The sequence below is a fragment of the Neofelis nebulosa genome, chromosome 2 (assembly GCF_028018385.1).
Source record: "Neofelis nebulosa isolate mNeoNeb1 chromosome 2, mNeoNeb1.pri, whole genome shotgun sequence".
In the NCBI taxonomy this organism is placed as follows: domain Eukaryota; kingdom Metazoa; phylum Chordata; class Mammalia; order Carnivora; family Felidae; genus Neofelis; species Neofelis nebulosa.
This window is the reverse complement of record NC_080783.1, coordinates 215,153,054-215,167,316: the sequence shown is the minus strand read 5'-3', so window position 1 is coordinate 215,167,316 and position 14,263 is coordinate 215,153,054. Positions and strand designations below refer to the sequence as shown.

The 14,263-nt window shown below is 47.7% G+C and overlaps 1 protein-coding gene across 4 annotated transcripts in view; it reads left to right on the top strand.

Moving 5' to 3' along the window:
- Positions 1-10,255, top strand: part of UBE4B (ubiquitination factor E4B) — a 125,913-nt gene extending 115,658 nt beyond the window's left edge. For all 4 annotated transcript variants that reach the window (XM_058719153.1, XM_058719152.1, XM_058719155.1 and 1 more), the window contains 4 exons: positions 2,717-2,908; positions 8,751-8,925; positions 9,441-9,587; positions 9,903-10,255. In XM_058719153.1, coding sequence (XP_058575136.1) covers positions 2,717-2,908; positions 8,751-8,925; positions 9,441-9,587; positions 9,903-9,964 — 576 coding nt within the window. In that variant the 3' untranslated portion in view covers positions 9,965-10,255. The remainder of the gene's footprint in view (positions 1-2,716; positions 2,909-8,750; positions 8,926-9,440; positions 9,588-9,902) is intronic.
- Positions 10,256-14,263: the final 4,008 nt, after the last annotated feature.

Here is a 14,263-nt window from a genome sequence, read left to right as displayed (position 1 = left end):
TGTCGAATTCCACAGTCAGGCTCCGGCACCTGTTACTAAAGGTGGTTGTGGAGATCCTGGACGTTGCAGCTCACAGCCACTAAGTGAAATTTTGATACTGGTTTTGTTCGCAGTTATGCGAGGGGATAAAGCACTCTGAGGATAGACGGAAGGCTACAAACAGTCTTTTCCAAGATAACTCAATTCGCTTTCTGCTTACAGAGCACACGGGATCACTAATGTTGAGGCTGTGACATATTTTTATCATTATCGATTCCTGTGTTGTATCTATAGGAGACATAGAAAGTCACGTCAGTTGGAAATTAGAGTCTATCAAGTAGAAATCACTGATACTGGGTAAGATCTTCAGTTCTCCTAGCTGTAGCTTTGCTACACTCAAGAAGCCAAAGGGTAACGAGAGCCATAATTACGGTTTATGACAGATCAAAGGTAGTCAAAACATTTGGCCTTGATATTATTAATAAGATCGGAGTCCTGTTTTTGAAATGGAAACTGAGCCACATGACCGAAGATCGCTGCTTGGTGTTGGAGCTGCCGCACGGCACAGAAACTTTGTGGTGTGGCCGGGATAAGGGTCGTGAGGAAGGCCAAGAAGGGGCCGGGAGCCGGTGGTTAATTACCTGGCAATATGGACAGGCTGACAATGGAATGTAACTTGGTTACTCATTTCCTCCAATTTCCACTTTCACCGCTTCGTTCAACAGTATCGCCACACCCTGGCCTGTGTGCATCTCAGCAAGGAGTCTCCCCCCGCTCCCATTTTCCATTTCACATCTATTTATAAAAGAGCCGTGGAACGTGAAACAAAACTGAGCTCACTATTGAAAGCACGCGGACACCACGACTAATTTAAACAAGATAGTTCAGACCCTTGCTTCCCTGGGGTTGGCAAATGGAAATCCTTTCAAGTTTTTCTACGGAGGCCAGAGTAAAGTATTAGGCATCGTGGGCCGTACGGTCTGTCCCAGCTACTCAGCTGTGCTGTTGCAGCACGTAAGCGGCCACAGACAATATAGAAACCAGTAAGCGTGGCTGTGTTTCGGTAAAACTTTATGAAAACAAGCATCAGGTCAGATTTGGCCCGCAGGTAGCAGTTTGCCAATCCCGGCACTAAACTACGTTTTATTTTAGTTCAGTGACCCCAAATCAGCAAGTCTTTGATTGTTAGGGAACTGTAATAAATTATTTGAGACTAAATTGTCATAGAGCCTATTTTTGGTTCTGAGTTCTTCATTTTTAAAGGAATTTATTGAAAGCAAAGTCTAATGTTTTCACGTCAACTAAAATTAATTTTTTTCAAGGCCTACTTTTTAAAAAAATTTTGTTCATTTATTTTGAGAGAGAGAGAGCGAGCGTGAGCGAGAGCTCAAGTGGAGGAGGAGCAGAGAGAGAGGGAGAGAGAAAGAATCCCAAACAGGGTCCGCAGTGTCAGCACAGAGCCCAGCACGGGGCTCGAATTCACTAACTGCGAGATCATGACCTGAGCCGAAATCAAGAGCCGGACGCTCAACCGACTGAGCCACCCAGGCGCCCCTCAAGGCCGTTCCTTGACCTGAGCTATCCGCGTGCCTTGGCCGTAGCCTTCCACACGCACTCTTTGCCTGTGCCTGCTTCGATGCATCCTTTTCCTTTGCCACACAGTTTCGCCTTCTTCACTGGCTAGCTCAAACCTCTCCCACTTGGGGAAAAATAAGACCCTGCCAACTATATCCTGTCCTTATCACTCCTGTATTTCACAGTTTCCTAACAGTCAAATACAGGAGCGCTTTACTGCGCAAAGGAGGTTCTCGAAAAGCCAAATTTCAGTTGGATGTGTATAAGTGCAATCATTAAATGTAATGAAAACCTTGTTCTGTGACTTTTTTTTTTCTTTTTTTTTTTTTTTTTATGGCCTGATACTGTCTAACCTGAGGCAGGATTCCTCCTGCAGGTTTGCTTGAAGCACACGTGCCCTACTGTACTAAGTACTGGGACATCGGGTGGGTTTTTGCATATTATTTATATTGGCTACTTGTTTCATTTAAGTGTGCTTTGTCTCTCACCTGCCACATTTAAGATGATTTAAGACATAAACTTTATCTTCTGCTTCTTCTGCATTTCTCCTCTCTTGGCCTCTGATAATAAGAACGGTGCACCCTGTCAGAACTGTCAGACGCTTTTGAAATTCAGAAAAATAATGCATCAGGGTGCCTGGCTGGCTCAGTCGGTGGAGCATGCGACTCTTGATCTTGGGGTCATGAGTTCGAGCCCCAAGTTGAGTGTAGAGGTTACTTAAAAGTAAAATCTTAAAAGGAAAGAAAACGAATGCACATACAATGGCGGCTAAATGAACATACCAAAAATTTCTTTGACTTACGTTATGATGATGGGATTCTGAGTGATTTTCCCTCTTACCTACTTCTCAATGAATTTGGAGTAATCCTTGTTTTTTGTCACCGAAAGCATGAATTTAAAGCAAAGGTCGCCCTTCCGTTGATATTTGTAGATATTCCATCAACCTGCAACGTTATTAAGTGTTAGAATTATCGGGTTAGAGATGGAGAGTAAAGACAACTTTGAGCGGACCGTTCTTCTTCAGCTTACGATCCACTGCACATATAAGGGATTCTCTGCAGATTAATCCGGCCCATTCCTGTTCCTCTGCTGAGGTGGGAGTTTTGGTCCTTCTCGCTTGTCTCAACAGCTTGAATTGTCCTATTACCCTGTGATTTCCTAGGAGCTGGGACCCCGACTGGCTGCAATGCTCAACTTTAATCTTCAGCAACTCTGTGGCCCCAAGTGCCGGGACCTAAAAGTAGAAAACCCTGAGAAATACGGCTTTGAACCAAAGAAGCTGTTGGACCAACTGACAGATATTTACCTGCAGCTGGACTGTGCCCGGTTCGCCAAAGCCATTGCTGACGACCAGGTCGGTGCCCGGGGGGGCAGGCCGTTTCGGGGGAGGCCGGGGTTCAGGCTGCTGAGCTGGGTGACCAGAGGTGGCGTCTCTGTGGACTTCCGGGCAGACCCTGTGCAGTGACGTACCCACCTGTCCCTGGATTTTCCCCACTTGAAATCAGAAAGGCGATTTTTATTTATTTATTTATTTATTTATTTATTTATTTATTTATTTATTTTTAATTTTTTTTTTAACGTTTATTTATTTTTGAGACAGAGAGAGACCGAGCATGAACGGGGGAGGGGCAGAGAGAGAGGGAGACACAGAATCGGAAGCAGGCTCTAGGCTCTGAGCCATCAGCCCAGAGCCCGACGCGGGGCTCGAACTCACGGACCGTGAGATCGTGACCTGAGCTGAAGTCGGACGCTTCACCGACTGAGCCACCCAGGCGCCCCAGAAAGGCGATTTTTAAATTGTGGTTTGGGAAGTTTTTAGTTGGCAAATGGAAATAATCACCACCGCGCCCAGGGGAGCTTGTCTGACGTAAACGAAGATGGATCAGCTCTTTTTCATTGGGTGTAAAAGAAAAAGAGCTGACATGGCTCCAAGATACGTCTCCAGTGGAGTTCTTAGCCTGTCCTGCTGCGAGCAGCAGGCCCATTACCTTCCCACAGAGGCCCGGCTTTCCCAGGGCTCCAAGCCTGCTTCCCAGGCCTTCGCTTTAGTACTGCCGCCGTTGTGATTCCAGGTTCCAGACCTTGTGGGGTGATCTTCATGGTCTTCTCTCTCCTTTATTCCTCGTGTCCCCTGTGAGGACGCCGTTTGGCGCTTGGCATTTCCGCAGCTGCCGATGTAGTCCAGCCCCACCCCCTTCTGACTTCTCTCCCTCCATGTTCTTCTGGCCCACGTCATACCAGCGTCATAAGAGCTGATTGTTAATCAACCGAATACCAAGTTTTAACCACTTGGCGTATTTTTGTTGATGTGGTCCTCACAAAATCCTGTGGTGTAGGTTCTATTAGATTCCTCATTTTTACATGAGGAAACTGAGGCACAGAGAGTTGAAGTAGCTTGCTCCCGGTGGCGCCCGTGCCGTGGGATAAAGGCAGGATTCAGACCCAGTCAGTCTGGCCCTGAGCCTATATTCCCCACCCCTCTGCTTTCTGCTTAAAATGCCCCAAAATTCCACACTCACCTGTGTCTCCATCTTTGTTCACACACTCTCTCCAAATATTGCTCACGTTTCAGGTTAACCAGCAGTAGGGATTCTAGAAGGTTCTTTACCCATATCTCATCCAAAGGAATCATAGAAAAATAAGGAAATAGCGGGTATTATTTTTTTTAATGTTTATTTTGAGAGAGAGCATGTGTGCCCATGTGCAGGGGAGAGGGAGAGAGAGAATCCCAAGCAGGCCCCACACTGTCAGTGCAGAGCCCAGCACAGGGCCCGATCCCACAACCTGAGCTGAAATCGAGTCGTACGCTTAACCAACCGAGCCACCCAGGCACCCCTAGGTACTGATTGTTTGTTTGTTTAATAACAGCTCTATTGAGATATAATTCACGTATGTGGGTACTTTGGGACGTAAGCAAGAGAGTTGGTCTTGACAAAGTGCCTGCAAAGGAAAAAAAACACACGTCTGAAGCAGTTTTTCCATAGAAAGTAGTGTATCAGAGGGGCTTAAGAGTTTGCCGTTATTGTGGGGGGGGGGAGGGGCTAAGATGTGTTTCTAGCCTATAGCCTGTGATACCGCACATTTCTAGAACTATGGAAGGGAAGTGGTAGTCTGGAGGGAGAGAGGGGAAATGGGGAAGTACCCCCATCCAGAGTGGGGTGTCTGCTTGGGGAGCAGGCCAGCTGCGGCTGGGCTTCTCTAGCCTCGCCAGAGGTCAGGGTGCGAAAAGTCCCCAGAGACTCTCGCGCTTTTACTGTAAGTGACTCGGGAGAGTCATTAAGTGTGGTCTCACTGTGGCTGCCACATCACAAGTGGTTAACATCACAAACTTTGCAGCGTGAATAAGCACGGCGAGACAGTGAAAACCAAGTGGGGGACAATACCCGGTAAGGCCTGTGGATTGTCGTGGTGGCCTGTGGTGGCACCTGGCTTGCGTCACAGATGGCAGTTTCTGCCCAGTGGTGCATGGGTTCTCTTGAGTGTGTAAACAGCCCTGTTCTTCCAGACTCAGGAAGCAAACGCACACGAGTGCCAGTGTCCCAATGTAGAGAATAGTGTTTTAAGTGGATTTCTTGGCTTCCTTTTACGGTGTGGTATTTGTTCTGATTGCTGGGTATTTTCCTCTTACATTGATTGTAAGCTGATTAGAGTCCTGAGGATCATTTGGAAGAGGGTTTGAGGACTGGGGAAGAAAGGGTGGAAGTCTACAAAGCTCCAGAGGAGCAAGAATTACGATTTTCTCCTTCGGGAGCAGCGGCCTTGTTTGGTCTGGTGTGTGCGGGAAGACAAAGGATGAAGAAAAGGGCAGCCATGCGAGGAAGGAAGAGCTTCTCTCCCCGCCAACCAAGAATGGGCTAAGCACGCGTGTCCAGGGCGCCTGGGTGGTTCAATCAGTTAAGCGTCGGACTCTTGATTTCAACTCAGGTCATGATTTTAGGGTTTGTGAGATTGGTCCCTGTCAGCGCAGAGCCTGCTTGGGATTCTCTCTCTCCTGCTCTCTCTGCCTCTCCCCCGCTTTCTCTCTCTCTCTTTCTTTCTCTTTTTCTCTCTAAAACTAAATAACCACTAAAAAAAAAAAAAAAAAAGATAAAGAGCCTACCTGAAGTCACACTTCTCCCATCCAGTCTTTCCTTTTTTTTTTAATTGAGGGGAAATGCACATAACATAAGGCTAACCATTTTATTATTTTTTAATGTTTGTGTATTTATTTTGAGAGAGAGAGCTCAAGCAGGGGAGAGGCAAAGAGAGGAGAGGGAGAATCCCAAGAAGGCTCTGCACCGTCAGCACAGAGCCCGACGTGCGGCTTGATCTCTATGAACCGTGAGATCGTGACCAGAGCCGAAATCAAGAGTCAGACCCTCAACCAGCTGAGCCACCCGGTGCCCCAAGATTAACCATTTTAAAGTGTGCAGTTCAGTAGCATTTAGTACATTCACAGTGTTATGAAGCCATCACCTCTTTCTAGTTCCGACATTTTATCCAATCAGCACCCTCAAAAAGAAATGCCATATTCATTACGCAGTCGCTGTCCATCCCCGCCCCTTTGCCCCAGCCCTCGGCAACCATTAATCTGCTTTCTGTCTTCATTTTACATAATTTCGGATTTACCTGTTTGCCCATTCTGGATATTTCACGTAAATGGAATAAGATAATACACTACCTTTTGTGTCTGGCCTCTTTCATTTAGCATAATGTTTTTGAGGTTCATTCATGTACATGGCCTACTGGCTCATTCCTTTTTGTGGCCCAGTGAGATCTCATTATGTGAATACCCCACGATTTGTTTCTCCATTCATCCATTGGTGGACATTTGAGTTGTTTCCAACTTTTGGCTATTATAAATGTGGCTGCTGAGAGTGTTTGTGATGAAACACTAGAATACCTGTCTGTAATTCTTTTGCGTATATACTTAGCAGCAGAATTGCTGAGTCATATGGCGATACTACATTTAACTTCTTGAGGAAATGCCGCATTGTGTTCTACGGTGTACGAACGGATCACGTACAACTGTTCTAATTTCGATTTCTTCATTCTCACCAACGCTTGTTATTTTTTCGTGGTTTTTTTTTTTTTTTTTTAAATAGTTACTCTAGTGGGAGTGAAATGGTACTTCGCTGTGGTTCTGGTTTACATTTTCATAATGACGAATAGCGTTGAACGTCTTTCCATGTGCTTCTTGGCCATTTGTATACCTTCTTTGGAGAAATGTCTGTCCAAGTCCTTCTCCATTTTTTTTAAATGGATTACGTTTCTGTTGTTGAATAGTAAGAGCTTTTTTTTTTATATATTCTCGATATAAGACCCTTATCAGATACACGATTTGTAAATATTTTCACATCTGAGTTTAGAATGACTCTGGAACATCCTTGAGGTCATCACATCTGATTTTAGAACGACTCTGGAACATCTTTGAGGTCAAGAGCAGCATCTTTACTGCATCTCTCACCCAACCCACATCAGACTCGAAGCAACGGCTTAGTAACATGCATTTGCTCCAGGCATTGACGACGTTGCCCCTAGAGGCTGAATGCCACGTCCCCTCGGCGCGGGCTCCCTTTGATTTCTAATAATGCTCACCACGCTGCCCTTAGAAGTTGACTTATAAGCAAGCATAAGTTGTTAAAAAGTCGTCATCTTTTAAGAAACAGAACGGGTGATGTTTCACGAGGGTGGCCAGGTGGCTCCTTGTTACAAAGAGAAGTTCAAGGTGAAACCGCCTCTGATGCAGCAGTGCCCAACCAGCAACAAGCCCCTGTGCAAAACATTTTCATTTTGCCCTTCCAACCTCTTATTCTATGACCTTTTGGCCACTTCTCCTCTGCGCCCCTTCCCAAAGAGACGGAGAGTGGCTTCCGGTTCACGATAAGTCGATGTCAGATAAGGTAACTGCTGGATCAGTACAGTAATTTAGTTTCAGAAAACTATACCGGAGGCTCTCCGAACTTTTCAGGATTGCGCAAGATGGCTTTCAGGATTTCCACTAGGTCGAGGCCAGCGTTCGCCCTTCCCTCTGTCTCCCCGTCAGGTGCTTGAAAGTAACAGGGGGCATGGGTGCCTGTGAAGACAGGAAATGAACACGTGCACTTTCTTAGAGACTGAGGTTTACAGAGGAAAGAAGAAGGATGGAGGAATTTCAGTTCCACACTCTAAGAGAATACAGACCCTGAGACGAATTCATCCTGCAGAGATTCGTCTGAGTCCTTGGATGGGAAGGACCGCTCAGCGGCTTACGATGCCGTCCTTGGAGTCTCGATCGGTCCCCTCCTCCGTCTGGATCACTGTCAGTGAACTGACAAGTGGCCAGTGTTTTTGCCAGAAATGCAAATTGGGATATACTGTGATATTTTGAAATGGCAATGATTTATATGAATTAGGTGCCTGTGAGGTGGGTGTCACCACGCCCATTTTACACCCAAGGAAACTGGGGCTCAGAGGGGTGTGCCTAAGACCACCCAGCGCTCGAGGAGACGGTGGAGCCAGAATTCGAGTCCGACTGCAGCTGTGGTGGGCACTTGTCCTCTAGACCGTCCCCCGTGCTCCTGTCAGCAGAGCACCCGACACTTCAGCGTTGAGCCGAGAGATTGACCTCGAACGGGAGAAAGCTCCTGTCGACTGGGTACCGGGTCGGGCTGTTCTCACCATGTCTGCCTTTAGCGGAAAGAGCCGCCATTTGCTGCCAGGGCCCAGTGCCTTGCGAGGCCTCAAACAGACTCGATTTTCAATTTCTTTGTAACATTTACATTTTAAAAGAAATGAATGTTTGCTGTAAGATAATTCCACTATTTAAAAATTCCCCTCATTTGCCTCACTCCTGAAGCCCTCCTCAGAGGTAATGACCTTGTACAGTTTGATACGTATATTCCAGTCTTCCTGCGTTCATAGCCATGTGAGAGTATTTATATATGTGTTATCATTTCAGGGCTGTTTTATTTTTTCATGTTTAGTTTTCAGAGGCGGGGAGGGGCCCAGAGGGGAGGGGGTCAGAGGATCCGAAGCAGGCTCTGAGCCGACAGCCCAGAGCCTGACACGGGGCTCGAACCCGTGAGCCGTGAGATCATGGCCCGCGCTGAAGTCGGATGCTTCATCGACCGAGCCCCCCAGAAGCTCCTACATGGGTCGTACTTTAGGCGTTTTCTGCAGCTTGTGTGTTTCCGCTTAAAATGTATTTGTCTCCCGTCGTCTTTCCTCACTTGCAGAGATCCTACAGCAAAGAGCTGTTTGAGGAAGTGATCTCGAAGATGCGGAAGGCAGGGATCAAATCCACGATAGCGATCGAGAAGTTTAAACTCCTAGCTGAGAAGGTGGAGGAGATAGTAGCCAAGAACGCACGCGCAGAAATCGACTACAGCGACGCCCCAGACGAGTTCAGAGGCAAGCGGACCGCTCTTTCCCTGCCGAATTCTTTGATTGGAGTTACCCCGAAACGCGTAACACAAACAGACCGCATTCTGTGCTTTTCATTTTTTTATGGTGCGCTAGAGTTGCTCCTTGAGGCACGCTCTCTGAAATTACATTTGCCTACTTTTAGTTTCTGTTATCAATTAGAAGCGAAAAGAAAGTCCTTGTCTTGATTTCAAACTGGGAAACCGCCGGGAAGATTCCAGGATCAGCCTTGCCTTGGCAGGAGGGGATTTCCTGCAGATCCCCAGCTGCGGGAGCTTCCTGCATGGCCCTGGTCCTCCTCCCTTGTTCTTGCCCCCCAGCCGTAGCTGACGAGAGTGCTCTCCCCTCCACCAGGGGCGCCGGGTGTGCCTCTGTCTTACGCTGACTTCCAGCTAAACTTGGGGGCCTAGTAGGACCATGCGAAGCAGGACAGGCTTTGTTTGGCTTTCATTTTCAGTTTTCGGCTCTGTGAGTAGAGTTTGCTCTTGGCTCTGTCTCCGTAGACCCTCTGATGGACACCCTGATGACCGACCCGGTGCGGCTGCCCTCCGGCACCATCATGGACCGCTCCATCATCCTGCGGCACCTGCTCAACTCCCCTACAGACCCGTTCAACCGACAGATGCTGACAGAGAGCATGCTGGAACCAGGTAGAGGAGGGCGCGGCGAGAGTCACAGTGCCCGAGGCCGCCGGGCCCAGCTGTGGCGCCCGAGTCGTGTGTCCAAGGTTAATCAGAAGGGGAGATCTGTCAAATCCAGAAGCCACACGGCGTCTGACGCTCGATGGAAAAGACACAAAACATCCTTTGCCCTTTTTTCCGCCGCCGGAGCCTGGGCCTTCCCCAGGCTTCGTGTCAGTGAGGGAGCGAAGGGCCCGGTCTTTCGCGTACACAGACCTGCACGCAGCGGCTCCCGGGAGGAGCCCTCCCGCCTGGGGCATTAATCCTGTCCTTTTCTTTTCCCAGTGCCAGAACTGAAAGAACAGATCCACGCCTGGATGAGAGAGAAACAGAACAGCGATCATTAAACCGTCCCCCGTGCCCACCCTCTGCTCGAGGCCAAGGCCAGCCAGGCAGAAGCAGCGTCGGTGGCGGATATGCTGTTCAGATGTTGGAGGCCCAGCGCGGCGGGAGACCCCGAGAGCCCACCCAGAGCGACCGGACGGTGGAGATCTGCAAGGTCACGGAGGAGGAGAGGAGCCCGAGTCCTGTACATATATTTAAGTGACACACATGGTCAAAAGCTTGAGGGACACACTTTACGATTGCTTGTGTAATAAAACTCGTCCTTCTTACGTCACCATTTGGGGCTTTTGCGACGGAAGTCTCTGAGTGATTGATGGCAGATGGGTCTGGACAGCATCCCCTTCGTCCTTATTTTCCCCCCTAAACCCGATATCCGTTGATTTGATTGTGATTAGAGAACCTTGGACATTTTGCTGCTAAAGAATCCTTGCCCTGCTCCCCTCCTGACCCTACTTGCACTGCTGTGGGTTTTTTTAAGAGAAGCAAAAACAAAAATAAACTCCTTCCCCCACTGGCCCTCCAAACATATACTCTGTGAGAGAATTGTGCCTGCAACAAAGTGTTCATCCTGGGATCGTATTTTTATATCATATTCACATATTTGTTTTTTTAATTGGTGTTAGATGACATGATTAATAAAAAAGGCAAGCTATTTTCAGAATTTGAATTTCAGTTTTTATTTTTATTTTTTCCTTTTGAAATGTCCCTTTAAAGTTTTTTTGGTTTTTTTTTTTTTTGTCTTTTTTTTTTTTATTCTGAACAAAATGAGAATCTGTCACTCTGGTCCTTGTAGTAAGGCCTCTATTAGGGATCTGAGGAACAGTACAGCCGAGGAAGTGTTCAAGTATATCAGGATTTACATGACTTATGGATTTTTTTGGGGGGGGGGGGAGGTAAGGAGGGTGGGGGACGATTCAAAACCATTACAGGTATCCTAGGGGGGAAAATAAACTCCTCAACCCTGGAGTCTGTGAGTTCGAGGCAGGGGTCGTTTGTATGACGTGTCCTTTGGGGCTTGGCCTTACCAAAGCAAAAAGGGGGTGCAGGAAACGTGGATGTGTCTGCTTGTAAAAACACACACAGACAAACACACCTACACGTGCACAGAAACACGAGACTTTTTGTATGACTGCTCCCGACTTAACATACTTGAATTCTTGAATTTCCTTTGGGGTAAAAAAAAGGATCTGAAACCATAAAGTGTTTTGAAGAAATTAAGCTACGGAAACATACTTTCTTTTTCTTTTCCTTTTTTTCCCCCTCCCCCTTCCCCCCCCCCCCCCCCACAGACCATGTCCTCTGTTCAATTCCTAACGCAAACTACAATAAATGGTGATACACATTCAGAAGGAACCTTCTTGGAGTCTCTTCTTTTTGTGGAAAGCAAAGGGGTGGGTGAGGAACGAGAGCCGAATGAGTCTGCATGTGGCGAAGTCTCTCGTCTGCCACCCGTTCGGAATTGCTACTTTGAAAACAAAACCTTGGGCGTTCTGCGTCCGTCCCGAGGCTCCGTCCGGTCCTCGCTCGGTTCACTGTTCAGGTGTGTGGGGGGGTTGAGACTTGTCAGGTTCAGTCTCCGCCATGCAGCCTCAAGTTTTTCCCCATCTCGAGTGCCTTTCCCTTGACCCTCACGGTCCCTACTCAAGGCCAACCCGTTTCACGGAGCTGTTCTCTGGCGCCACGGTTTCACATAACCCCGTCGGCCAGCGCGTGCAATGATCTAAGCGAGCACTTAACATAGTACTTGCCGTGTGCCCGGTTCCGTGCAAGCACTTGCATATCTACGGCTTCGGCTTTTTTAAACAGGTCAGGGGGTGGGGTGAGGAGAGGCTAGGAAACTCGCCCAAGGTCACCTTGTCTCCCAAGGTCTCCCAAGCCCATGCCCCTATCCACCATGCCTACTGCTTCTCCTGAGCAAATTTGGACTGAATCACTTCCCTTCCCTCCCCCAAAGTAGAATGCATTCGTTGTAATAAAAATGTCATGGGGCGCTTGGGTGGCTCAGTTGGTTAAGCGTCCAACTTCGGCTCAGGTCATGATCTTGCAGTTCATGAGTTCGAGCCCCGCATCGGGCTCTGTGCTGACGGCTCAGAGCCTGGCACCTGCTTCGGATTCTGTGTCTCCCTCTTGGCCCCCGCCTTGCTGATGCTCTGTCTCTCTCTGTCTCTCAAAAAATGAATAAATGTTAAGAAATTTTTTTCTTTGATTTCGCACAATGTAGACAGATTTTTAAAGAAAAAATCACCCATAATCCCACAATGCAGATAATTCTGTTAATTTAGTTCACTTTTTACTAAGCTTATACATGTATATGCCCATAAAATTATGTTTTGGGGCTTCTATGCCTAATGGTTCATCCAACTCATGAATATGTATTATTATCTCCTCTCCAACAGATTATAAATTCTTCGCAGGCGCAGCTTCTGTCATTGTATGACCCCACGAATGTAGTAGGATGCTGCCTTATCCCTCCGTATGCTCTCAGCATTTTGAATATTCAGAATTCAGAGGTTTCAAGGATCTTCTGTTTGGTAGGACACGTCTTCTATCTGTACTGTCTCTAGGAGCAAGATAGTTGGTGTTTCTGTTCATGTTTTCAGGGTTACTGTTTTATAGAAACTTGTGTTTGCCTTCAGTCTGTTAATTATGGATGTTGAGATAAATTCCAAAATGTTTTTAATGTAGGTCTTGGCCACAAGAAAGCTGGTCAAATAAAAAGAAGGATCGGAGTATCTGGTGAACAGAAGAGAAATAATCCTTGACGGAGAGATGATTAAAATAACTTCGTGCTCGTTTTGTGACTCACTATTGTGTGGGTTTTTTAAAGGAGTTGATAAAATATCTTTGGAAAAGAGAGCTTGAGCACATTATTCTGTGCACATTTTGCAACCTTTGGATTTGATACAAAAAAATAGTGGATTCTATGGTGTTTGGGTTGGAGTGGGAAGAAGACGTAAATAGACCCAGTCTGACTAGGTAAGTTTTTTTGTTTTTTTTTTTAAGTTTATTTACTTAGAGAGAGAGGGAGAATGAGAGAGAGAGAATCCCAAGCAGGCTCCACACTGTTGACACAGAGCCGGCCGGACGTGGGGCTCAACCCCACGAACCGTGAGATCATGACCTGAGCCGAAATCAAGAGTCCGATGCTTAACCGACTGATCCACACAGGTGCCCCTGACTAGGTAAGTTTTTCATTGCAAGAAACCTCCCCAGTGTTGCACCGAAGGAAACCACCCTGAAGATACCTTGTACTTCACGAGCATGTCCTACGTGTAAGCCGCTCTTTCATGCAACAATTCGCTTAATCCTCAACAACTGTCTGAAGGAGATCGTGTGGTGAAACAGGCATGCGAAGCTAAGCCATGTGGGCGTCAGCGTCTGATCCCTCCAGCACTCCTGTTGTATGGCAGAATTCCAGAATGGGCCAAGTCCAGAATGCCCAAAGACCTATGGAGAGGCAGCCTACCGTTCTGGAAGGGGCTTTGGCCTCGGGGTCAGCTCCAGAACCAGCTCTCATGGGAGGTGGCGAAATAACTTGAACCTCAGGGCTTTGCTTGCTGGCCACTCGCTGTCAAGCCCCAGGTTTGTGTTCCGGCCCGGGCCCCTCTCCTGCCCGGCAGACACTCGTCCTCGCCGATGTCCGAGAGGCCCTCAGAGTTGACGTGTCCAAAATTAAGTTGCTTCCGCTTCACCCCCAACCCGTTCCTCTTGGTCTCCCCATCACAGTAAATGGTGTCCGACATCCTTCCAGGTCGCTCGGGCCAAGAACTTGGGAGTCATTCTTGACTTCTCTCTTGTGGGCTGCTTGCCAGTCTGTCCACAAATTTCTCAGCTCTACCTGTAAAATGTACCCAGCATCCAACCGCTTTCCCCAGGTCCACTGGTGTTACTGGCCTGAGTCATCAGCAGTGAGCTGGCTTATTACAGTAGCCGCCTGACCGCTCTCCCTGTTTCTCCCTTGTTCTTTCTCGAAACGGCAGCTGGAGCGGCCTTGTTAAAACTTGCCTAAGTTCAGAGGACGCCCGGCTGGCTCGTCGGTAGTGCGTGTGACTCTTGATCTCAGGGTCACGAGTTCGAGCCCCACATCGGGCATGAAGAGTACTAAAAACAAAACCAGAAAAACCTTCTTGGCTAAGATCACATTGCTTCCATGCTCCAAACCTTCCCCGGCTTCCCAATGCCCTAGGAGTAAAAAAGATTTTACAGTAGCCTAGAAGGCAGTGCACTCCCTCTCCACAATCTGTCTGAACTCACACCAACCACCAGGCCCACCCTGGCCTCCTCCTCCTGCAGGCATGCTC